The 25,669-nt window shown below is 36.7% G+C and overlaps 2 protein-coding genes across 5 annotated transcripts; both read right to left on the bottom strand.

Moving 5' to 3' along the window:
- Window positions 1–234: 234 nt before the first annotated feature.
- On the bottom strand, window positions 235–3,010 carry LOC137735734 (uncharacterized protein At5g49945). Its single transcript, XM_068475179.1, has 3 exons — window positions 1,906–3,010; window positions 782–985; window positions 235–695 (listed from the first exon to the last, which is right to left on the bottom strand). Exons 1-3 carry the CDS (start codon window positions 2,944–2,946, stop codon window positions 465–467), a joined length of 1,476 nt encoding a protein of 491 aa, XP_068331280.1. The 5' UTR covers window positions 2,947–3,010; the 3' UTR covers window positions 235–464.
- Window positions 3,011–4,007: 997 nt separating this feature from the next.
- LOC137712880 (DExH-box ATP-dependent RNA helicase DExH7, chloroplastic) lies at window positions 4,008–25,080 on the bottom strand. Of its 4 annotated transcripts, XM_068452072.1 has the most exons (36): window positions 24,749–25,080; window positions 24,456–24,561; window positions 24,131–24,321; window positions 22,770–22,820; window positions 22,519–22,669; window positions 22,061–22,431; window positions 21,460–21,678; window positions 20,600–20,711; window positions 20,156–20,353; window positions 19,451–19,530; window positions 18,951–19,073; window positions 18,751–18,837; window positions 17,692–17,792; window positions 17,389–17,446; window positions 16,703–16,768; window positions 15,890–15,972; window positions 15,615–15,798; window positions 14,799–14,945; window positions 14,601–14,702; window positions 14,335–14,487; window positions 13,296–13,400; window positions 12,267–12,407; window positions 12,022–12,111; window positions 11,882–11,938; window positions 10,218–10,301; window positions 9,901–9,999; window positions 9,662–9,802; window positions 9,303–9,373; window positions 9,113–9,182; window positions 7,607–7,699; window positions 6,394–6,606; window positions 5,982–6,074; window positions 5,224–5,346; window positions 4,837–4,930; window positions 4,641–4,734; window positions 4,008–4,530 (listed from the first exon to the last, which is right to left on the bottom strand). In XM_068452072.1, the coding sequence occupies exons 1-34, from the start codon at window positions 25,019–25,021 to the stop codon at window positions 4,853–4,855; spliced, it is 4,314 nt and encodes a 1,437-aa protein (XP_068308173.1). In that variant the 5' UTR covers window positions 25,022–25,080; the 3' UTR covers window positions 4,008–4,530; window positions 4,641–4,734; window positions 4,837–4,852. The 4 variants fall into 4 exon arrangements, with proteins under 4 accessions (XP_068308173.1, XP_068308165.1, XP_068308181.1 ...); XM_068452064.1 differs by having other exon boundaries at window positions 4,641–4,930; XM_068452080.1 differs by having other exon boundaries at window positions 4,641–4,930; window positions 22,061–22,422.
- Between the last annotated feature and the right edge of the window lie 589 nt (window positions 25,081–25,669).

The raw sequence follows: 25,669 nt of genomic DNA, 5'->3' as shown, positions 1-25,669 counted from the left end.
CTTTTGCCATCCAAAGTGCATCCCTTGAAGCAATCCCTTCTGCTACAGAAATTATATTTTGCCCCAGACAAGAAGCTCAAGCTACAATCGGAGTTCCACTTATTACTATTGTGCCAAATGCTAAAATGTCAAAAAACTGGTTTAGGCTCGATAATTTAATTATATGAACATTTTAACCTAAAAAAATCCAAATTCCGACAAAAATAACAAGATCCCGGGTGGCAGTGGAAAATGCAACAAAGAAATGCTGGGGGTTTCGGCAGCATTGAATTTTGGTACATTCAGAACCTACTCATGTTTGTGACGTTAAGAGTCGAACAAATTCAGGCAATTACAGTACAAGGCTGCAGCCTGCAAGGGCGCGGAACCAAAAATTTATGGCCGGCATGACTCAACTAAAATACCATCCATGCGTATACTAAAATGGGGACGAAGAGGAAACAAATGACATGTAAATTCAAGCATCAGCTACCACGGGTCATTTTTATCTTCGGCATTGCCTTCTTCATCTGACGAGCACGCTCCTTTGCTTCTTTCTTGCGAATACTCTCTGCACTGAGCTTAGCCTCGGCCTCCTCCATCATCTTTCTCCTCTCCGCCTTCTTTCTTTGCAATGCTTCTTGCCTTGCATTTTGGAGTTCTTTGTAAGCCTCTTGAGCCGCCTTTGATCTGATAGCTTCAGTTTTGGATCGAGCCTGCAACAATCAGAATTAGAAAATACCGCCAAATGGAAATTTTGTAGAAGCTTTTGATTCCACAGTATAACTGGAAGCTGACCTACCTGACTGCTTAGCTTGTAGCGCCCAATCAAATCAATATAATATGGTACCAAGGCCACCAGACGAGTCATATCAGCCATGTTACCTGCATCCGGTAGGGCAAACTTGAACAACAGCATCTTCTTTTGCGCGCCTGGATGTTGATCTGAAAAATGCATGTAGATGAAACCCTTTCCAAATTTCTGAAAAGCCTTTTCACCTAAAACCTGCAAATGCCAGATCCATTAATACGAGGAACTAAGCATAAACAAATAATAAAAAGTTGTGCGGAATCAAGAAACAGTATGGATAACTCATGCAGAATGGGACCTAAGAGGAATAATGTAAAAGGGCTGAAGCACGATAAAGTTGAATGTTGCGGTATGGTTGCATAAAGTTTTATACATCCCATGCAATTCGATCATGTGATGCACTAAATGGAAGTCAATTTGTACAGAAGAGATAACTTATAAACAGAAGGACCAAAGAAACATGCAAGAACCTTTATAAACTAGAACAAATGTGATGAAGCAAGCAACTTTGCCATGGCTTTTATGATAAAGAAAACACAGGTTATCGTTCTCACAGATGAAGGCACCGACAAGGGAAGTACCCAAGGGTGAATCGTCAAGGGAAAACAAAGGTTATCAGGTTATCATTCTCAAAGGATCAAACATCTTAAACAGGGTTTAATCAGTAGTGGTCAAACAGATAAAGCCCAAACAAACGAAGAAGGAAGATCAAAATCCCTCAGACAATTGAAAAAACGCAATACCAAATTGATAATGTAATGTAATTCCACATTTAGAGTGTACTAAATTACTAATCATTTCGCCTAACAAACTGAGACTTGGAACCTCAGCTTGGCCATCCTCATGGAATTCCAACTGTTATGAAAAGCATAAGTTGTTCGGCATTATCATTGCAGAAAAATATTCTTATTCTCGAGATAAATATGTGCATATACAGCCTATCTACCGCTAAATTCAAACACAAATTAGTAATTATACAATCAAATACATTGCATATGATCACGAAAATTACGAAACACTTGAAAGAAAACTCATTTCAAGTGCAAACTAACACGTTAACACACAAAACAAATACCATTTAACAGAATTTTGTACCAATATTAAATTGAACCGACCTGTTCGAGCACAGCCTCAGTGATCAAATCACCAGCCACTTCCTTAGATTCGGAGATAACCGCCAGGTCCTCAGAAACCCACTTCCTTCCAGTAGGCGGAGACAATATCCCGGCAAACTTCTGCAAGTCCCTAACCTCCTTCTGCATTGCCTTGGCCGACTTCTTCCTTGCCAAGGCGAAAACCACGTGGTCCATCGCTTCATCGTTCATATAAACCTCGATATTGATCTCGTCCCTACTGGGAACCACCAAGTTGAAAATCGAGGAGATCAAATCGTGGCGGCTCTTGAGCTCCATCGTCGCCAGAAGTCCCTGGCAGCACCTCCGCCCACTCGCGTAAAACTTGAACACGTTCTGCCCTTCCTTCAACAGCAAGGGCGAATCGTCGCCGTCTCCGACGCCCAAAATACTGAAGTTCTTCTCGAAAATCGAGTCTTTGGTGGCGAATTTCGCCGCCCAAGCCAGGGCGATGTTCTCGTTCACCCGCTTCCCGGTGAAGTAGTTGATGATGAAGACGATCAGGAACCCTCCGCACGCGATCTCCACAACAAAGGATCTCGGCGCGGCGGGGGGCTTGGGGTCAGCGGAGGGTTTGGGATCGGAATCGGAGGAGGGAGTGGCATTTTCAGTAATTGCAGGGTCGTGGAGGGGCGGTTTCTGCTGCGGTTGGACGGGTAGGCCTTCGAACTCATCTTCATCCCAATCCTCGAAGCTGGTGGAGGAAGGCTTCGGAAGATCGGTGGATGGAGAATCCGAATCGGGAATCGGGTTGGGATCCGGGTCGGGTAGGGAGGGATCGGTGGAGGGAGGTGGGTCGGGTTGGGAGGTGGTGGTGAGGGAAGGACGGGTGCGAGTGGGGAGAGGGAGTGAGGAGTCGTCGTCGTCGGTATCGTCGATTTCGTCGGCGTCGTCGAAGCCTTCGAATTGGGAGTCAGCGAGGACGGAGGAGGGAGAGAAGGAAAGGTGGGATAAGAGGAAGAGGAGGATGAAGAGTGAGAGCAGAGAAAGGAGGCGAGTGTAAGAGAGTGACGCCATGACCATGCTTGCTGCTCCTGCTACAGAGAGAGCGTACAGGAAACAAGGAAGTGTATTAAGTGAATGTGGGAGACCGATACGAGGGTGTGACCAACTGGGTAATTATATTTTTTTATTTTAACCTGAATAACACATTACAAATGACGTTAGTAAATGAAATAGTTATATAAAAACTGGAGATGTCAGGCTTGAATCTTGTTGTTGGTATAGAAGCTAGATTTATGAATAGAAAGAGACTGAGAGTCTTCTTCGTTCACATTACATTGAAAAAAAAAAAATGCAACTTTTAACCGAAGTAAATATTAAATTTGGAAAACTAGTATATCAAATTCATGATGATTGCAGTAATGACCTAGGTAAGTGAGTCTATTTGTCATGAACATATTGCTAGAGGGATCAAAATTACAAACCAAATGATATAAAATAAGCACGTTAATCAACGCTGAAATAAAAATTCAATATCAACAACCACATCATTTGTAATGGCATTAGCTCTTGGGTGGATATGTTTAAGTGTATAATTATTATGTTGTAAAAGTGTATTGCTTGGTTTAGAAGTGTGTTTAAAATGACTGAAAACGCTTCTGATAATTAATTTTAAGTTTAGGAAGACGTATCAAATATGTTTTTCTTACGGAAAGCACCAAATTCATTCAATTTAGTCCTTAAAACTAGTACAGTACCCTAGACAAAAGCATACAAAAAGAAAAACTGATCCATGAACTCAACAGCCCAACTTGCATAAGATTATTAACTTTGATTTATATTTTTCATCTGATTTCACTTCGTTCATGAAATATTTGATTATTGTATAAATTAATGTTCTGTGTTATACTAATTTGATTGACTCATTCTTTTCTTCGTTGGTTGACTCATTCTTTTCTTCGTTGGTTATCATCCCAGTACCTTTTCCTCCCCTTCCCCTTTGGGCGGCATGTTCTCTCCGTTTCCTCTTCAAGTTTAAGATTTTTTTTTCGTCAATGAGAGAAAGTAGTTTGTAAATTCGTGTATATTATACACATAATTACGTATTTTTCAAAAATATTTGTGTTCCGTACGCATCTTAGTAATTCATAAAGTTGCACGTCTACCAAAATTTTAATATCCAGTACACATACTCAAGTACATATGTATTCACGTTTAATCGATGTTACAACAACATATTTTTTAAGAGAACTACTAGACCCGCTCCGTGACCTTTTCACAGTTACCATTTCCACAGCTTCAACTGCGCTTTCGGGTTTTGGACATCTTGCTCTCCAAGTTCAAAAATCCACATTTACATGCACCCGAAAACAACTACTATGGAAGCAATCGGTGTACAAGTACAGTGGACAAGCATCTTGGGGAAGAAATGGTAAAATTTTATGACGCAAATTATCTTAAATTCGACAGTAATTAGTCACAAGTCATCCTACATACAGCATTGTCAGTCGACTGCAGCCACAGCATCACATTGAATATGTTATAGAGAACGGGGAACAAAATTCAAATCGCCTCTGCTAAGAAGAGCAATGCGTAATCATTTGCCAAATTTGATGGCGACGTTCCTTGTCTTTGTGACCCTTGAGCACGATACTCAGCCCGAACCTTAACATCAATCAACGAATGCTTTGTCTTTAATTAACCAGAGGGGCAATGGTATCGTTATACAGAATATTTACCAGACGCAGCATAAAAGCAAGAGAGGCAGTGAATACCTGCTGAATAGGTTGGGAAGTATGCTCTAATACAGAATGAATCCTCCCAAATGGTGGTTAACTTGTCAGTTTGATAACAGTCAGCAGCAAGCTCCTTGTGCAAATCACAAAAGAGTTAACCGCAATCATGAAGAGAAAAGCATGTGTCCCAGTGTGTGATCGAGCAACTGTCCGAATCAAGAACATGAAGACATACCTTTGATGCTAATATACTATTGTGGGGGCCTGTCTTCTTCTAACAACAAATGGATAATCGACCTTAAAACCTCATTATGAGCAACAGTGGAATTCTGAAAAGAAAGGGCATGAAAATGCAAAAACAAATCGTTATAAGGTTCTAAATAAATAACTATATGATAGCATAAGCCAAACTAAATTGATAATGAGGATTGAGTTTAGAGAAATGGGTTTTCGGATTAGCATGGGACAGTGAAATCTAGCTCACGACAGACAACTCATGCCTTATGCATTGAGAATGATAGAGGCAAGTGAAAAGTAACGGCACAACTAGATATTAATACGCTAAGAAAACATTTGTAGCAATTGACAACTAAATTACAACTTAGAAGCAACCTGAAATTACCTCTGGCTTTCTTATCAATTCCTTCAGAACGGAATGAAGAGTTAAACGGAGTTCCTTGAACAGAACAGCGGTTTGTGCTGGCGCCGTCAGTTTTAACCATCCATCAACAATAACAAGTCCCGTCTGAAAGATGAAACATAAATACATAATAAAATAACTGAATCCATTTTTGCTTCTGCAAACCATAGAAATGGGAGGAAGAATTGGAATATAAAGACAATAGCACATAAATTCATCAAAGTCATCAAGCACGAACTGAAATGACATGTCCAAGAACCGGATACATTAATTCAAAAATTATTCACAACACTTAGGTGAAGCAGGCATAGCTCATACAAACCTCAAGCGGATGTCAAGATGACAAATTCTTAGTTAGCCGTAGAAAAGGCCCAATTGTACTGCTTTGTTTCTTTCCCCTTCCTTTTCTGATTTTTTGCTCTTTTTTTATGGTTGGTTATAAAATAAGGGGAGTGATTGCCCAGACTTCTCTCAGAGAAGTATTTATAAGATTATAGAATCCAGGACTTCTTTGACCAAGGAACACTTGGTCGTTTGTCCTCTGGTTCAATTACACAAAGGTATAAAACAGACATCAAGATCATGTTATTGGACAAGGTCAGAAGGAGCACTTACCTGTCTAACTAAAAAGAGCTGGAAGCATTTACATTTTCAGATTCACATACTTTAAATGCATGGTTTTCAAATGCACATATTTTATGTCTGGGAGTACATTAAAAAATAAAAAGAAAAGAAGATACCTGATGCTGGATATTGATGGCGCCACCAAACAGCAAAATAGAGTTGGGAGAAATGACTGTAGTATCTCGGAGAAACACTTTGTTGGTTTCGACCTGTCGAAATGATATATTAAACTCTCATCTTTAAGTCCGAAGAATCAGTAGGCTGAACAATTATTGTAGGTAATGTATTTATGTACAAAATTTCATCAAACTGTCTCTCTCTCTCTCTCTCTCCAATACTTAATAGAGAGATTAGAAAGGTCATGCTGCGAAGGTTATTATTTTCCTTTCTGCAATATGTAATTATTAGGGAGCCAAGGGTATGCCGTATTGATTACTTGTTTATTCCCTTTGTTGTTATAGTCACCATCAACATATTACTGTGAGAAAATGTAAACAAAGTAGATTCAAAAGATAATAGTGCACAAACCTTTTCGAGGAAGACGAGGAAGGGGTACCGAAATTCTTTTAAATTACTGTTGATAGAAGAAGGGTGTATGCTAACTTCTCTTCTTCCATCAAACCATATTGGGCGTTCCTTAGTTGCTAGACCGGCAGATTGTTTAAGGTTACTGAGAGTTGCTTCAGCAATGCCTTTCTCTGTGGCTGCAACATTAGGATATAAACCTGCACATAATATTGCCTGCAAGGAAAGGGTAGACTTCAATTCAAAATCAGATGTTTGATATGAACTCCTCAGTTACCTATGTGACAGGCACATACTTATGGAAAATTCTCACTTGAATAACGACAATAGTTCAAGACACGCATGTGGAACAAAGGTTAATATCTCACTACTAAGCAATCAACTCTATATATGTATTGAAGAAAAAATCCGAGGTGAAACGAAGCTGCAAAATGTTAAGATAAATTGTGTTGGTTTCACATACAGAAATTTCCCATCAGCTTAAGTTTTTGGTCTGTAATGGTAGTCTAATTTGTTATCAGAGCTTCAGTTCGAATAGGTCCTGGGTTTGAATCATCTCTGCCCCATTTCCCAAATTATTTGTTACTTCTATGCTTGTATGTTCGTCTACCTCTCCACGTGCAAGATGAGACCGCTTGTGAGGGAGGATGTTAACTTGATATGTCCTATTCCATGACAGGTTAAGCTTTTTGGGTACAGTGATGTTTAACAAGTTTAATTTAATCTCACCCTAAGCCTTAGCTTAAGCGATAATGGAGTTAGGTAGGGTGAGTAAGAATACTAACTTCAAAGGAAATAGTTTGAAGATGACTGGTACGATATCAAAGGAAGATTTTATAACTTAACTGTCTTGGTTGTTTAAAAACATTACCAGGCTACGTTACAATAATGTACTGTTCTCTAAACCTGAAATATGAATAAGTATTCAAGTAAACCAAAGAATGGTCCCTAAGAAATATGTGAAATCCCACACAAGAGAGAGACACCATAATAAAAATAATAATTACAATAATAATGCAACATGACATATGACATAAAGTGAGGAGCACAGAACAATCCTCTGCTGATTCAAGATAATATGCAATGACCAAACTTTACCATATACAGCGCAGATCAATGCGTAAAAACAGAGAAAAATCAGTCTACCACTTCCTCAGAATCAAGCCAGAAAGAACTTCCTCAAAATCACAAACATTTAAAAGACATTGAGTTTTACCTTTACAATTGATGAATGGTTTGAATACATATTGAATGGTTGTGATGCATCCGAGAACCAAGTATCAAGATTCTCTTTCTTTCTCCCATCAACCTGAAGCAAGACACAGTTCCTTGGTTTAACTCAAAGCTTCTGATAAAACTCTAGTTTAGTCTGGATAGCAAACTATCTGACATAGAAATTTTGCAACTTTGCGTAGCAGAAAATAGCGTATGGGAGCATAAGACTGACTAACAGATCAACATCTTGGCATCAGCAGAACTTTGGAGTTTTAAGGAACAGACTGTTCCACAGATTTGACATAATGGGAAAAAATATTTAGAGAGTCAAGGTTGAAGGGGGTGACTTCCAGCTTCACATGTTTCTTCATTTTTCAAGAAACACTGCATTGTTGGTGGAGGAAACAGATGTAGAACAAGTAACGAATATTTAGAAAGTAGCAATGATTTTAGAATAGAAGAGGATAAGGGATCCAGAGAAGAAGAATAGAAGGGGAAGAAGAAGACATCATAAGGATAATAGAATAGACAGAGAGTATTCAAAACAGAGTTTAGAGAGGAAGATAGAGGTAGATGAAAGACAGAGAGAAAGATATGCATGGAAAAAAATTTGTGTATCCAACCATTCAATTCTGCCACTACTGAATTACAATGGATGAACTATAATGACAAAATCTTGCTACAAACAGGAAAGTAAACCATATCTTTCTAGAAACAGGAAACTGATAAATAAAAATAGGAAGTATACTAGAATACCCCTTCCCACTTTCCTGAATCCTAATTCATCCTACACTAGAAACAGGCAGCTGATTTTGTTTATTCACGCTGATTCTGTGTTCCTTCAGTTGTAAGTTTACTTGCATGTTTTCATCCAATCCAATGGCAGAGAAACTGTACAGTAATGAGTCTCTCTCTCTCTTACTTGCATGTTTTCATCCAATCCAATGGAAGAGAAACTGTACAGTAATGGGTCTCTCTCTCCCTAAAGGCTTCCTTGATTTCCCAGTTAGAAATCTAGGCTCCAACGGTGATTGGAGTAAATCATTTACATCACTCGACAAAAGTGACTGTTGTAAAATACTAGATCCTTTTTGGAAAGAGAACTGATTTTTGCACACTCCTTTTCCTTCATGCATACCCTATTTTGTTTATGACCTTTGGATTGAATAAAACCAAGGAAAATCAAGGGAGAAAAATTAACGGGGTGTGCAGGAGGAGAAAAGGAGTGCTGAAATCATTTCCCTTTAAAAACCCATAAAATCATTAACAATGAAAAATAATGCATCTGACCAGAACCCTACATGTTGTATTACTACTTTCTAGAGTGATTACATTTTACTTCGTTTAAGAATTTATAAGGTCTCTGAGTGATCGTATATCCTCAGACTTAACAGCGTGAGTTAAAAAGTCACTGGCTAGCAAAAAATTAATAAAAGGAGTTTAATATTAAAATTTCCAGCATCGCGCAAACTAATTTTACTACTAAAGTGAAATAGTGAAGCGCTACCTGATTTTTTTTCGGAAGGTCAATGAGCCCAATATCTGCTAGCAGAGTCCCAAACTGTATCCTCATGTCTCTGAATAATTAAACATATGAAGAGGAGTTGATGGATTATAACAACTACCCAAACAAGAAAAGGGACTCTTAACAAACATTGACATACAGATACATTAAGTTCTGGAGAAAGAAACTGCACCTTATCATGTACATGACGGAACTGCTCAAGAAGTATGAATTGCAAAAATTTTGAGCAGCTTTAACGCCTTTCTACAACAACCAAACTTTTCCATGTCAGCAAACGTTGTGTTCTACCAATAACATGTCAGAATACATTCAACAACTGAACTGTTTCAATGGCAATGGTATAAGAACTTCGCATGCCCGTATGCTTTAGGCAGGCTATAAGAAGCATGTGGCTATGATCTCATGGCATGAAACAACCAAATAGTATCATGCTTCATGACATATGATCTAGATTGGTATTGGCCTCAGGATTTGTGTGCACATGCACACTCAAGTCCTTGCATGCAAAGTGCAAACAAACATATGACGAACCTCACGTAGAATCTTTTCCCATTTACTGTAAGCATTCATCATTATAAGATGGTCTGATTGCCTGTCACTATCATTTGATTCACTTGGACCGTCTAGCTTGCCAGTCAAGAGTGCCAATTTAGCTCTTTCAACATTTTGTCTCTGTAATTTAAATGTAGTGATATAGGGTAAGTATATAACTGAAGTTCCTCTCTATTGAAATAATTAACAGTAACTTATATCAGCACTGAAAGAGGGACCTCGTCTTTGGGATAGATAAATGGAGATTTATAGCTCAAGAATGCTGCAATTGAGAGAATCGGCGACAAGCAACCAAATATTCCCCCATATAACATCATCTGCAGTTCCAAAAGAAACAGCATGAGAAATCAGTATCAAAAGATTTTACATCAACATCATCTGCAGTTTCAAGTCTTTACATCAACATCATACAAAGGTCGCCTGAACACGAGTACCAAAATGTAAAGCCCTAGACTAATAAATAGCCTTTTACTTTTTGAGGCTGCAGTTGTTATTCACATGCATCCTATCAAGTGTGGGAAGGAAAATTGCATACCTTCCCAATCAATACATCAACAGGAAGTTTTGCCAGATGATGCCCAAGAGGAGTCAACTCTTCATCTGCTTCAAGAGCACCAACCTATAAAATAAACCCAGTAGTAAAGATTCCGCTTACAGTGTGTTGGCATTCCTTCTTGGTGCCCAAGTAAATGAGCATGTGCTGACGAGTTTACACAAATATAAATTGCAAGAATTTTCACTATATGCACAAAAGCTGATTCTACCACTACCATGACTAATGCAAATAAAAAGAATCAGCTTTTTCTGGATAAAGAATAATGAAATTTATTGCGAATATGCATAAATCAAAAGTATGATGAATTATGAAAACTTAGTACTTCCCCGTTTTGAAAATAAAAGTATGAAGATAAAAGACAGGAGAAACTCATTGCAGAAACAACAAAGAGAAAAAAGAAAGAAAATGATTGCCCTCTTCCCCAGGAAGAAAGGAAAAAAAAGTAGGAATTAACATTGATCTTAGAACAATTGGCAACAAAATCAAGAAGCCCGTAACTGGGACAGATTATTTTTCCAGAGTTCATCAGTTCCACTTTTTATCTATATCTGGAACGGATAACACATTCAAACCAATGCCATAGCTGTTGAGAATAATGTTGTATTTTAGTTTTGTGGGAAATAAAAACCTTCATTAAAAATACATGTACAAAACTCTTCGTGGTATTTTTCCTGGTCCTCCTATACTCATGCTTCTTTACAAGACCCTTCCAGGTATCCTAAAACAAGTGCCTCCACCCAAATGACTGGTAATCCGAATTTCCTAAAACAGCACCTCCCTATACTGGTAAAATGATTCAATTCACCTTGGCAATGGTGAGTAGAGGCCTATCTCCTGTATAGGTAAAATGTCACTTTTCTTTGGCTCCAACTTATTTCAGTTAAATGACGTCTATGTTGTTCCCTATGCATAGGAATCTGTTGTCTATTGCTCAACTCTATCGCGACAATAATGTCTTTGATTCTAACCATTTTTTAAGTCTTTGATCAGTCTATGTTCCATTCCTCTTTCAAGGGCCTAAGTAGGAATGGTCTCTACAAATTTCCTTTCCATCTTGAATTCAGGCTTTGTCTGCCTGAAATAATGTCTATGGCAGTCATATGGGTCATCCTTCTAGTCAAATAATGTCTTACTCTTTGGCAAAATCATTTTCCAGATTCTAGTTTTAAAATTCAAAAATCGTGTTGAAGAGCTGTGCCTAGGGTCTTCTGATCTTATGAAACGTTCGCTTCAATTTGAATTGTAATTGAGGGGAAGTACCTTGTGCATAATGCATGTGCAATTGGCTTTAGTTTAGAAGGTTGAAAGACAACTAACGCATTGGAGGACCAAAGAAGGTTAAAAGAGAATAATTATAAGTTGACATCTGATGTGTTGGATAAATAAACAAAACAAGAATAAATTTTGTTTCCCTCTAATGCTTAGGCATTTTCTTCTATTTCAGACAATATTTTGTTTCACTCTACTCTAATACAACGAATCAACAGTATGACAAATTTATCATTATGGAACCAGAATAAACTTGTTAGTGACTGTAGGTTAGAAAGCAAGAAGTGAATACAAAATGAAGAGCTTTAGGATTTAGTCATAGATTCAATTGTCACTATGCATTGTGGTTCTGATTTGAATGGATAAAACTATACCTCATACAATAACTTAATTGACGAGGTCATAGCCTCTTCCCTTGGAGGTTCTAAAGCCTGATAATAGAAGTAAAAAACCCAAACCAGTCAGATGACATCATCATTAAACAAACCTCTTATAAAAATATAACATGACTTACCTCGGATAAAAATGACTTTATGTAACCCAGAGAAAGCAACTTAATTTGTAAACACAACTCTACTAATGGCATTCGAAGCATCTCCGGAACCTTGGCATAATTGTACAGTACAGTTAGAAATTATATAAGCTGATATTTGACTGTTTCTTATATAAAAACTTGAATAAAATAACTGATTAAGTGGATAGCAGTAGAAAGCATATGAAAATTGCCCCGTCCTAGAAAACCATTTTAGGGGCAAGTACCTGAAAAGGCCGCATGAGCTTTTCAAATCGATAACGTGTATACAAGCAAAAACAAATTCCAGGTTTCACACGTCCAGCTCTTCCTCGCCGTTGCCTTGCATTTGCTCTGGATATCCAATCTTCGACCATGCTTGACAATTTCTGCAGTTGTTAGCAAACCAAATATTAGACCCAGCAACACACAAAATTTCTGCAGATGGTATCTGCTGATAAATCCAGTGGAGACACATATGCAACGAAAGGGTAAAATGAGATTCTAAGTTACTCAAGTTTTTTTCGCTTTTAGGAGACAGATTTTATATCTAAACAAAATTGAGAACATTCACAGTGAGCAAGATGGCAAATTCAACAATACATAACCGAATTAGAACAATATATTGTCCCTCAAACAGCAAAAAGTAAATAAAAATGTTTAGATAGATAACAAACAGCAGCTTTCCAATATGCCAAATGAAAGAACATTGTATAACCCAAAATTAGATTCAACTTCTTCAGGGTCGACCTTTTATTTTGATTTTATAGAGTGAAGACAAGAAGAGTGGATGCAAAGTTGCAAACTGGCAAAGGGGCAAGGACGGTTATCAGGCGAACAAAAGTGAGAGACATCGTGTGTGCACAAACTAGTGTAGTTCTATTGTCTTTGTCAGTTCTACTGAAACCATTATTAGATAACACAATGTTCTGAAGGTAAAACCAGAAAGGTATGAAACCTACCATGTGTTAAGAACGAAATCTGGAGTGCGAAATAGATTATACAGTGGGCTTCCATGGAAATGGAAATGTTTAGCACTAGCACCAAACGAAAAACAATACAAAATTGGGTTCCTTCCATACAGTACTAAGCTTCTAGCAACAAATATAGAATAAAGTACAAATCTGAAGGAGTACCGAAATTATTGCAAAAAGAGAGGCCTAATATGTATGATGTATCTGAATATAGATACTGCTCACATCTAAAAATCTAAGAAAGTCACAATCAAAATCAAAAGAATCACATGGTCATTCATTAAAAACATTAAAACAACAAACCTTTTGCGGATTATAACGATTCTCCTTATGCTTTCCACAGTCTATAACATATACCACATCATCTATTGTTATGCTGGTCTCTGCAATGTTTGTAGCTACAATGACCTATTAAGATATTGAAACAAAACATCAATGAAATTTATAGCAAGTCAAACAAAAACAAAAGCATTATGCACTAAAATTTATTTACATATCGATGTTTTAATCAATGTAAGCATTTCATGAATTGTTTTTGTTATTCATTTTAATTGAGCAGGGGTAAAGTATTGGCTGTTGTTTAGCTTGTATATGTTAGTACACTTTGCCTTGGTTGACTGCTTTTGAATACACTTTTATATTTCTGGAACTCTTTTTTTTCTCGACAAAACAGTTCCATTTTCGGATATGAAAAAATTGGTAGTTAATCTGAGCAAAGCTGTCCATCTAGATCTGCCTTCCTCAATATGAATAATCAGCCAGACTGGATGAAGACAAAATTCGGCCAAAATCATTTTTCCAACTCCATTTTGTTTATGGATGGAATTATTTGGGTTATAATTACAAAACATTAAAAACTGATTCATGAAACATGAAAAAAAAACCCACTACAGGATATACACATGAAAAGATAATGCGAAATCTTTTCAAGTTTCCTTCTTCCAAAGTTTAAACTCTTAGTTCTAAGACTGGAGGTTCACCTTAAATTTTATTTTCTACTTTGGTTGGACTTTGGTAATCACCTCAATTCATTTATTTTCTAATGAAATATCCAGCTATCATTACCTAAGTTTAAATGAACTTTCAGCTTTTACCCTGAACTTAAATGATGTTTTATGAAACAACTGTAAGCAAATTGCTGTAACAACTACATACGCTAAAAACTTTCATTTATGTAAAGATAAGAAGTGCTGAGTAGACGACAATCTAATGAAGAACCACTCAAAAAGTATAACAAACAATCTAATGAAGAACACTCAAAATGTATAACAAGTACCATAATAAAAGGGTAAAACAATAAATAAAGAGCAAAAGAGAGAAGAAATTAAGTGGAAAAACATGCCTTCCGTATGTTCTCAGGAGCCCGTAAAAACACCTTCTTTTGATCAGTTGATGCAACGGAAGAATGTAGTGGAAGAATCCAATCAGAAGCTGGTCCACCAAATCGATATGAAGCAGATAGCTTATCAACTAAAGTGTATATTTCAGATACTCCCTGTTAAGCATCATTTAAGTACAAGAATAGTAACATGTTATTAGTGGCGAGGCAAACACAATTACATGTATGACCTATAAGGGCACAAAAGTGTGAACAGGTGGATGGCTTACAGGCAAGAAGACAAGTATGGCTCCCTCACTGCAAGTTTCATCAACATGGCAAACCAGGTCTTCAAGAAGGTCATAATCAATGACATCTTCATTCACTCTTTGCTGTACAAATTTTGATTACCATGTTATATAGTCCCCTTACGAGGAGGGAAAGAAAATGAACCACATCTCCAGAAACTAAATCTCAAAGGCAATTACCAAGTTTTGTCGAGTTTGCTCTTTGTACGATTGATAACTATCCGGTACATAATACGGATTTATAGTTTCTTCAGAGAGCAGAGAATCATCACCCCAACCAGATAAAACAAGATTCTTCTTTCCCCTGCGGTTGTTTACAGGACCAGCCTGGTGTTTTCAAAATGCAGGAATTCAAAAATTAGAGGTAATGAACATCAAAATGTTACCGCATGACCGTGACTTAACCATAGTAGAAGAATCTCAAAGAAATTAAAAGAAAATTTTGTGGAATAATATGGCTGCAATTATTCAACCCAAATTCCAATCTAGTGTGTATAGTAATACTATAAATATTGGGAAGACTAATAAGTACTCATCATCAAAAAATTATGAGTGAACACTGAATAACCAGGTCCAATAAAACGTTGCAAACATATAACATGGTTTCTATACAGGCATTCAAATCTTGTAATGATCGTTTTGGTGTTGACCTTGTGCTCATTTATAGAACTACATAGTTTTAAAACTCTATATGTATTTTGGAATGAGGGTTTAGAACTTGTCTGACACAATCAAGTATTAAACGCTCATTCCAAAATGCTTGACCCTTAAACCCCCAAACGATGTTGTTTCGAACATTAGCCCAATATTAGAACCAAAAACATAGGTGATCCTATTTCCCAAAGTAGACATGTAATATGTGATAATTCAAATATTCAAAGAATTTACTGCACATGAATCCATAGAAAAGGAAAGTTAAAGAGATTTGGAAAACAGAGAAACTTCTCAGGACTAAAAGACGAAAAGAATGAAAGAGAGGTGTACAATTTGGGTCACCTTTTCTTTGGTCAAAGCTCCATATCTCATGGAAGCTGGAGAGTCTGAAGCAATCCGATAATCTATGCTTTCATATATATCCTCAAGATAGTATGTTGTGACAGGATGTGTTCTGCCTTCTGCAGTAATCACTGGGCAATTACCAAAGTATCTCGAAAACAAATTTGAATCAACAGTTGCAGACCTGTATAAATGGGAGGTCAACTAATCAACACAATTTTCTAAACATACACATTTATGTAATATAAATTTGAGGAAATGTAGTACAAACATACATCAGAATAACCTTCAGTTTTGGTGTGTTAAGAGCTGATTGCTTCTCAATCAGATTCTTCAACACTATGAGCAGGAAATCACCCTGTTTATAGGAAGCAAAACAAAATATCAATCTGTTAGAATTCCTTTTTTTACCAGGTTACACTTTATTTCTTAATTTCATCCCTTGACAAGGAGACATATTCTGACAACACTCAGGAAAACGTAAAAGTAAAATGATTTGTGAACCCAGTAAAAGTAAAAATGAAATTACACAAAGTGTTATGTGGTATTTCTCTTCTATAACATTCTTTATTTCTCAACCGGGAGATGAATTTCTGACGACACTCAGAAAGGGAAAACAATCTGTGAACCACTAAAAGTTATGTGCTGTTTCCATAACACACACCCACCATCTGTACTTGCCCCCACCTCCCCTTTCCTCCCATGAAAAATGAAAGGCAAAAACCAGCTGTGTTAAGCTTCACTTGGTATTGTTCATCCATAACATTTCAAAAAAGAAAAAGTAAAGATGTAAACCAAGTCAACCTCTTTCACCTATTGTTCAAAAAACAAAAAATTATGATTTTCATTCAAAAGAAAAAATATAGCATAGCAGAGGATACAAGATACAAGTCACTGTTTCTTTCTTTTAATGAAATTTTTGCTTCTTATATATAAGAATCATGGGATCACAAAATAGTTAGAGGATGTCATGTCTTTTTTTTTTGGAGGACATGGAAGATTTGTGCTGGCCATGAGCATGAATAATACCAACAAATATTTCCCAAAACCACCATGGGAACCTATAAACTACTAAAGCTACTACTCACCAAAAGAGACCGCTCATGTACTTCATCAACTATGACATGAGTAACTCCTGTCAAGTTTTTATCCCCCTGCAAATGAAAAGCTGTAAGTATAAGATTTGTTTGGTATCTTCAATGAGATCTTCAACAGATATAGCATTAAGCAAAAGAAGTTTCATCACTCATGCCACACAATAAGTGTATTGCTGAAGATACATACATGTCATGATCTTGCACTCACCAATGGGCACAAATATTCATGCTCAATGACCATCGTTAAAATTCAACAGTTTATTCAAGAAATAAAATTACATTACCAGGATTTTAAATATCAGTCATTGGATTTTGAACCCACATTTGGTGAACAATGATTTAGTCACGAGTGACTAAGGAGTTCAAAGCAAACTTCAGACATACATAAATAAAAGATCTCTTAGACAGCCGTCCACTCCATTTTTTACAAATTTTAGGGCCAGAACAAAAGTCCTTTGTTACAAATATGTGAACTAAGCCTAAGCCCCTTGAATATCAGTTGAAAGGGTTTCAGTTGTGAAAACTAACAAGTGATTTATCGTACTTTGAACTCAAAAAAAAAAAAAAGAAAAAAAAAAGTGATTTATCTCCGATGATGTCAAACAACATGAATATATTTGGCAATGAGATGTACAGTCCTCTAGTTTCTAAATAAGAAGACTAAATTAAAGTCTTACCACAAATTTTCTCAGAAGAATGCCCGTCGTACAAAAGAGAAGCTTAGTCTTGTCATTGCTGACATAAGAGAAAACCAGAATGAAAATTTTGGTGACAAAACAAAAAACCACCAAGATGCAAATAATAATAAGAAAATTAAAGTAATGAAAACTTTGGCATACAAGCATAACCAAAAGATCAGACAGATTAATAGATGTCTATACTAGTGCAGATAAAACATAAAAGACACAAACTTTCACATTAATATGGTGTAGTTTCATGTAAATGAGTTGAACAAACAAAAAAAAAAAAAAAAGTAACACCTTGCACTATCGAGACGAACTTGATAACCAACCAAAGAACCTTTTGAACCAGGTGAAGGTTCACAGCGCTCATCAGAAACTCTTTCAGCCACAGAGATAGCCTACAATACCAAAAAAATTAAAAAATTAAAAAAAAAAAAAAAAAACCATACTCACATGAGCAAGTAGTTGGAACCATTATATCTTCTAAAATTTGCCAGAGCAGAGTCCACCGCAAATACAGACTAATATATAAAGGAAATTCATGGTTTTACCAACATTAATTTTCAAGCTCTATCAAATTTATTTCCTCCATACAAAGGTAACTTGTTTTTGTTAATTTAATGAAACATTGTCAATTTTCAGTATAAGCAAGGAAAAGTCAATTGATAATTTTGGGCATGTAAGGATTCTAGTGAATAAATTAAAATCTTCTTACATATGTTCATAACACACAACCACGACCATTTTTTGAAAATGACACTATTTTCCCTAGCTAGAATTCATACAACCTAATTCATCTATGAAGGGTGTTTCTCTTTTGAGAGCCAATTCACGTGGCCTGTTAAACTAAGGAATAATATCGAACACAATAAGCTTTCGAAAGTATATAAACAGTTCACACTGATACAAAAGGCCATAAACATCTCAGCAAAACCCTTCCACCTAATTGATATCTGTGGGTTCATAAAATGGAAGCTTCAATAGAAACTTAGGAATGCAGATAAGGATTATTAACTGAAATTTCCATGGTTATGATCATTTGATTGTAAAGGTATATATGCTGATTTACAAATGCAAAAAATATCTTGAACAAACTACAAGAATACTTCACCCTTTCAGGAAATACCCTAAAACAGTGCTACCTAGTGTGAACGAGAAAGACAAAAAAACCACATGAGAAACCAGGAACCTGGTCCTAATGAGAATGTGTAGATCAACACTGAAAGTATAATTTTTTTTTTCTGGTGCAATGCATGTGATGGTCATCCAGTCATGTGACAGGAATTTTGCTTTAAACTTTAAACAGAAGGGACCTAATGCAGTGTCGTACATTCCAGCAGAGAAGATTGCACCCACCGCTATTCTCCTTGGTTGTGTGCATATAATGTTACAATATCCACCATGTCCCGATTTGATCATGTCATCCAATATGAATTGCGGAACCTAAAAGTATGGAAAATAGGAGAGAAAACAATTTCTAATAGCCTTAGAACTTCAAAAAGCATTACAATACCAAAATCATAATAATGCAAAACCAATGAAAGGTAGATTTCCACCTGGGTTGTTTTTCCAGAACCTGTTTCACCACAAACAACTAGAACATTATTCTCACTCAGCAGTTGCAGTATATCACCCTTCAAACCAGCAATGGGAAGTGCAGCTCTAGTTTTCAACATGTCCTAGAACAAGTAAACATGTAGTTAAGTACTTCTTTTTGTATGAAACACAAGATTTATTTGGAGAAAACACGAAGAGTACAAAAAGCATGGACAAGTAGTCCATGAAGCAACTAAAACAAATAGAAGAAACATACAAATCCAACCATCCCAGAACGCCCTCGGTACAAAAAGCATGGACAAGTAGTCCATGAATACAAGGGCGGACAAGAAAAAAGAAAGAAATAGGGTCACCAAGTTTGTTCATCAAATGATATAGCAGCATTTTATTTATTCTAATGACTAATTTACTGACGTCAGTACACCCAGCGGTGAGCAACAAGAATCAATAAATAAAGGCAGGTCAGAATCTTTTGAAACAAACAAATTGCAACAAAAACCTTGAATTTTGGATTTTTCACTCTATTCTCCAGTTCTTGTCTCAAATAAGTGCTCTCCACTTCCTTGAGACGATGTACTCCTGCAAAAAATCAACCATTAGATAGGATTACACTTATTCATTGACAAAAGATAACACCACACGCCATCAAATTTCTGATTCATTAACCCACATGAGTAGTCAAGTTAGCTTAAGATCTCAGCTACAGAATTATATTTTGGCCCAAAAACAATTATGTTCCATTCTCCGAGACAGAGTTCAATCCTGGACATCAGGGTTTAGGGTTCTTGTGGTCATGAGTAGAAAGGTTTGGAATTATATATATATATATATACATATATATGATTCCAGGCTTCAAATACCCAATGTGGGATTCCAATATTCTCAACACACTGGTTCACATGTGCAAGACAGAACCCAATATGTAGATCAATAATTTTGAGTGCTATGGTCAAACTGGGCCTAACATGTGGATACATTTTTTTCATTGATGGATAACAGAAAAAGTAAGATACAGCAGAAAGTTTAAAGGACAAGAAGTAAACTTATTTTCATTGATGAACATGCACTTCTTGTTTCCTATATACGTTATATGGAATGGAAGTATGGAAGCATGGAACTGATAAGAAGTGACTCCACTACAAGCAACGGAATAAAAGCAACGTTTGTTCAACAATGCAACCAAGAGAGGAGTGCAAGCACGTACTTTGAGCTGCTAAATCAACATGAGCAACACCTGCACTTATAGGTTGTTCAATATGGAGTTCTTGAGCCTTGTCTGGAGCAATATCATTCATAACATTAGCAGCAGAAGTTGAAGCAGAACCATCAACTCTCAAAAGTGAGTCCACAAAAGCAGCTCTTCGATCTTCCTCACTATCTTCCACATTCGTTGATGATTCCCCTGATTTTAGATGTAACAAAAAAAAGTTTACAACAGAATCATCAGATTTTACACTTGGACGGTACACATCAATTGAAACTATGTAGAAACAATATTGGTATTGGAACCAATCAACCAAAGGTTCACTACATCAACTCATTCAATAAATTTTATAAGAGATCTTCATCCTCTCTTTAGAAAAGAGAGTTTCATCCTCTCTTTAGAAAAGAGAGTTATGAGTTATAGAACAAGAATAAAGATCCACACCTTCCATCCATTGAATGACTAGAGAAGCATAAGGCTCAATAATTAGTAGGTGAACTGGGAGATCAGAAAAAAGTTGACAAAGAGCAAATGCTGCCACTCTATTTTGTGCATCCTGAGATAAAAAAAAATCATGTGATTAAGTATGTAAATTTTCAGCAAAATTTTCCCAATGCGAGAACAATATATATTTATACTTACATAAAAATTATTTGCAAGACCATCACCATAATACCCTCAAAGGTCAAAGCATAATACAGAGTAATAACCATGAGTAATAGACAACAATATAACGAAACATCCAATACATGTCTTACAACATCTTTCATACAATTATATTCATAACAAAGGTCAAAATTCATGATTTATTATGTCAGAACTCAAAAGCACAAGTATTTTGGAGGACAAAAGAAGGGTGTGGCCCCGAGGATATGTGCTATAGTTGCTGTTTTCAGGTAATTTGCATGGGAACCTAATAGAAAGGTGTTTGATGGTCCTAGGAATGAAAAAGAAAGAATACTTGGGAGAGACAGGTTCAATTTTGGGCTTCATTATGCGCTTTCGTATCTCCAGATGTTAGGAGCAGTTTTTTCGCTGCTGCTTCCTAGTGCTAGTTTCTGTTTTTCTGGGTTCATTTTGCTGTGTTTTTGTTTTCTAGTTTTGTAAGGAGTTCTTTAGTGCAGTGGACTTCTTCTCCTCTGTTTCTGTGATTCATGCACACATACATTTATATACACATATGCATAGGTATTTGCCTCAACATCTACCACATAAGCCTATTCAAGAAAACAATAATTAAAAACATGTGCTAGGCATGTTTTCTCCAACACCCCAAAGTTACATTCATAGGTGTAAGTGATCACCTCAATTGAATCAAAAGTTACATGCTGATCAGGAAGCTGAAGGGTGACCAAGCCCCCAGCCTTTCTGCTTTTACCTCTCCCACTAGCTTTACGCAAAACGCTGACAGTATAAGAGAGATTATTTTGCTTTCCATTCACTTTATTAAACTTTGGAGCTTCCCATCCGGATCTTTGACATAACTGATGAAGAATAGCCTTGGGAATCTTTCGAGAGTCCCCCTGTCATCATCAGACCATATCATGAAATGGCATACATTGGGGTATCAATTAAACCATATATTAACAGGCACACGACTCCTATCAAAAAACAATAAGCATAAATGATAAAAGCCACATATAAAGTACTGCAGAAAACACTAAATATGTGATCACAAAAGTAAATACATAAGAACTATGAATTCAATATCGCATGGTTAAGAATTACATAACAAAAAGATAACCACACTTTCACCATTTTATTGTACTCTACTGAGATTTATTTTCCATTTAAAATGTGGATTAAAAAACAAGAAATATGAGAAAAGGAAGGCATCAGATATTGCGTATTTTAAAAATCCTGCACATATGGTCCTAGGTCTAACAAGATCATTACATACACTACCTTCTTCCAAATACCATCTAATTTCTCCAAATTTTTCTCGCTAGACATTTCCCTCATCCTTTCTTTCTTCTGTAGTTCCAAAATTTCAGGAGGTGGAACATCTGCAGATGGCCCATCTTCTAAGAAGAAATTACCAATCTCCACATCTGTTGACTCTTCTTCTGCAACAATCTTTCCTTGGACAGGTACACTTGGAGTAGAATTGACTGGAGAATGAATAGAGCCACTGTGCTCTGTATCACTTTCGTCAGCTATTAAATCATCAGCAAAGACTCCTTCAGACTGCTTACAAGGACTATCATATGTGTCCTCAGAAGGAGCAGAACCTTGTTCCTTTGCAAATTCTGATGCCAATATGTCGTCTGATAACCCTGATGCATATATTATAGAAATACATAAGAGAAGGTATAATTCACCAGTAAGCTTAACTTGAATCAGAAGAAAAGTAAAAGTTTAACCTAGTGCAGATAACTCTTGCTTGAGATTGCGGATGATGCTGCCTGCCCGTTCCTGGCTTTGCTTGTCCCGGTTTTGCTTGGCTTTTGCAGCTTCCAATCGTGCAGCATGATACTCTTTGGCAATAAGATCATAAGACCTTGGTTTAAGAACCTATTAAGATAGTTGAATTTTGTCGACAACTGTTAGTAAGATGATGAAAAGACATGCTAGCAATTACTCCACCAGTACAGCAGAAGTAAAATGAAAATACCTTCTCAGCCAAAGCCTCATCGGCATCATCCTCCCAAGTTGTGGACTCATCCTGAATATCATTACTTATTAGATTCTCTTTTACATAAATATCGAGATAATTACTACAGGAATAAAAACTGATAAATATATTAAGCATCAGTCAACATCTAAAATTTTCCACAAAATTTATATAAGGTCACAAAATCAAGGATTCCACAAAAGATAAGGCATAAGCTGGTCTATAAGATGATCAAGATCTGACTAGCCATCTCTAAGAAACATTAAGATCCAAATAAAATACACCAAAATATCACAGATGATGGGTATTAGACTCTAAGATACTACTGCTTTCTAATCAGACAAGATGTCAAGATCACAGAAAAAGAATAATTCCTGAACTCTGGAGACACTGAAGCACATAATGATCCCCAAAATCATACTATCTCCCCCAATTATTCACTTGATAAGTTCTAATATCATCACACCAAAACTACCCAAAAAAAAAGGCATCACAACGAGCCTCCCCAGAACCACTCCCCTCTTCTTCCCTCCAAAAGAAAAAACAGATGCCTCTCACACAACAAAGCAGCGTATGACACCGAAATCACGCAACTTAACCGGCCTTTACTGCAAAGACAAGCCTTTACTGCATAGACAAGCCTTTACTGCAAAGACAACAAAGTGAAAAGCAAGTGCTCCAAACTTTCAGCCTAACTAGACAAGAAGGTCTTCTCCTCTGAACCATATCACAAGTACCCAACCTCCGGTGAGCGAGTATCAGAGGCAACAACCGAACCTTAAGTGTGGTACTTTAGCCTTCAAAATACAGTTAAGGGAATAAATGGAGAAGGAGATTTGTACATTATCTCCCTTGAAATCGATCTACAAGACAATGCACATAACGAATTCAACCTCCATATTCTCCTATCATAAGCAGGTACCAAACAGAAAATTTTGTAGGAAGACAGTAGGTAAGGTTACTCACCCCACCTGATCTTTAGGTTTCTTCAGGGCCCAAAGTACAAGTCAAAGCATAAAAAGAAGGACGCAAACAAATTATTTCAATACAGAGATTATGGAATTGAGGCAATCTATAGCGACAAGTAGACTACAGCTGAATTCCCAGCCCAACTCTCCTCCCAAACCTCACTCTTTTCACTTTGCCAACCACAAAATGATAACAAGAAGAAACCTCTATTGGTATATTTCTCCTCATTGGTATGTACTGTACAAAAGAGATGCCAGTTGTTTGTTTTTTGCTTTTTATTTTTTCTACATGGACTCCTCGAGTTGTAATTTTTATTGATACTAGTAAAGTTTGGTACTTCTCAAAAGTAAAAGGAAAATGTGATGAATCTGTTAGTGGCTCTATCTATGTACCTCTTGTTGTTGCTCGACATATCGTTTGATCCAATCTGCCTGAGACGGTTGAAACGAATCAAGAGTCTTATCATCCCGATGTCCCTTGGTTCTAATAGCAATTCTCGGTGCATCCTCATCAATCTTGGTATGTGTATCCACCGAGGGAGTCCAGTCATCCCGAGAAGTCAATATGACGCCAACAGAACCACCTGGACCATGGAATTATTATAACAACATACATTTAAACACAAAATAGCACATAAATGCTCAAATTGCATTCACAAAAAAAAAAATCACATTTACAGTAGTATATCCATTGCATTCGGAATGAGGTAAAATGTACCTTCACTTGTGTGCAGAGAAGTTCCAGTAGAAAACTTCAGTGGCAGCTCATTACTAGTCAAATTTAAGCACAACCAGTCCACAGCATTCTCAAATGTAGCACCCTCCTACATCCAATACAATGCACACACGCTACTGAGTTCCGGATTCGAATTCCTAGTCAGTTTTAATAAATATGCTAATATTCCGTAAAACCCTAAAATCAATAGCATTCAACTAGAATTGCTGCAACTGATTATTGCCAAACATTTTCTCAGCATTCAAATAGGGGTTAGGATTGATCATCAATGTTACCTTGAGAGCAGAAAGAGCGAGTTCGATTTGATCGTTCGTGAAGCCTTCGCAGGAAAGCTTCTCGTACACGGCTTTGAGCTTCTTCGTCTTCTGAGCCTTGGAAAGAGACTCGTCGACCGGAGCCGCCGGGGCGTTGGACCGCCCCGAGTTGAGCAGGAGCCGGCGGACCCGGTTCTCGTTATCGGCCGAAATCTGGAGCCTCGGTGCCGACGACGTCGTTTTAGCCTTGCTGCTGCTCTGCTTCGTCGTAGTCTGCTTTTTCTTCGGAGCCATTTTTCGTTTCTTTTGTTTTCAGACCGTCGCAGAAACTGAACAAGGTCGAAGTGCGGGGAGAAAATTGTATACGTGCCGCCACAGTGTGGCGGTAGCACGAACCAATCACGAGCTGTAACACTGTACCCGCGAAATGCCTAAATTACCCTTTTACACGAAATACATGTTTGTGTAAAAGTTGCTTAGTACGTAGAGTGAGATCCTCGCCGAATCCTCTTCATGATGAATTATGGAAATTCTTCAATCATATATATTCATTGTATATCATGCGGTCAGTTACTATTTATATTCAATTTTAATAAAAAATTTACAATAATTTTTTACTGCACAATGAACGGATGTGATCGAAAAATCTGTAGAATCCTCATAAAGAAGATCCGACGAGGATCCTCCTAGATTTCCAAAAACAAAAATCATCCAAATAAAAATAACTTTGACTGCTAAAATGGTCTTAGTGTTCTAGTTTTTGGCCAATTTAGTTCATGTATTTTAATTTGATCAATATAATTTATGTATTTAGCTTTCGTGTTTGTTATCTTATATTTTTTTTTTAACTATTAATAAATTAGATTGGAAATAAATATAATTAGAAATAAAAAATAATATTAATAGAAAGAAATGAACATTGCACAAAATTAATTGGAATTA

Source organism: Pyrus communis, chromosome 1, assembly GCF_963583255.1.
Source record: "Pyrus communis chromosome 1, drPyrComm1.1, whole genome shotgun sequence".
Lineage (NCBI taxonomy): Eukaryota > Viridiplantae > Streptophyta > Magnoliopsida > Rosales > Rosaceae > Pyrus > Pyrus communis.
The sequence above is the reverse complement of the archived record's forward strand: the minus strand, read 5'-3'. Positions and strand labels throughout refer to the sequence as shown.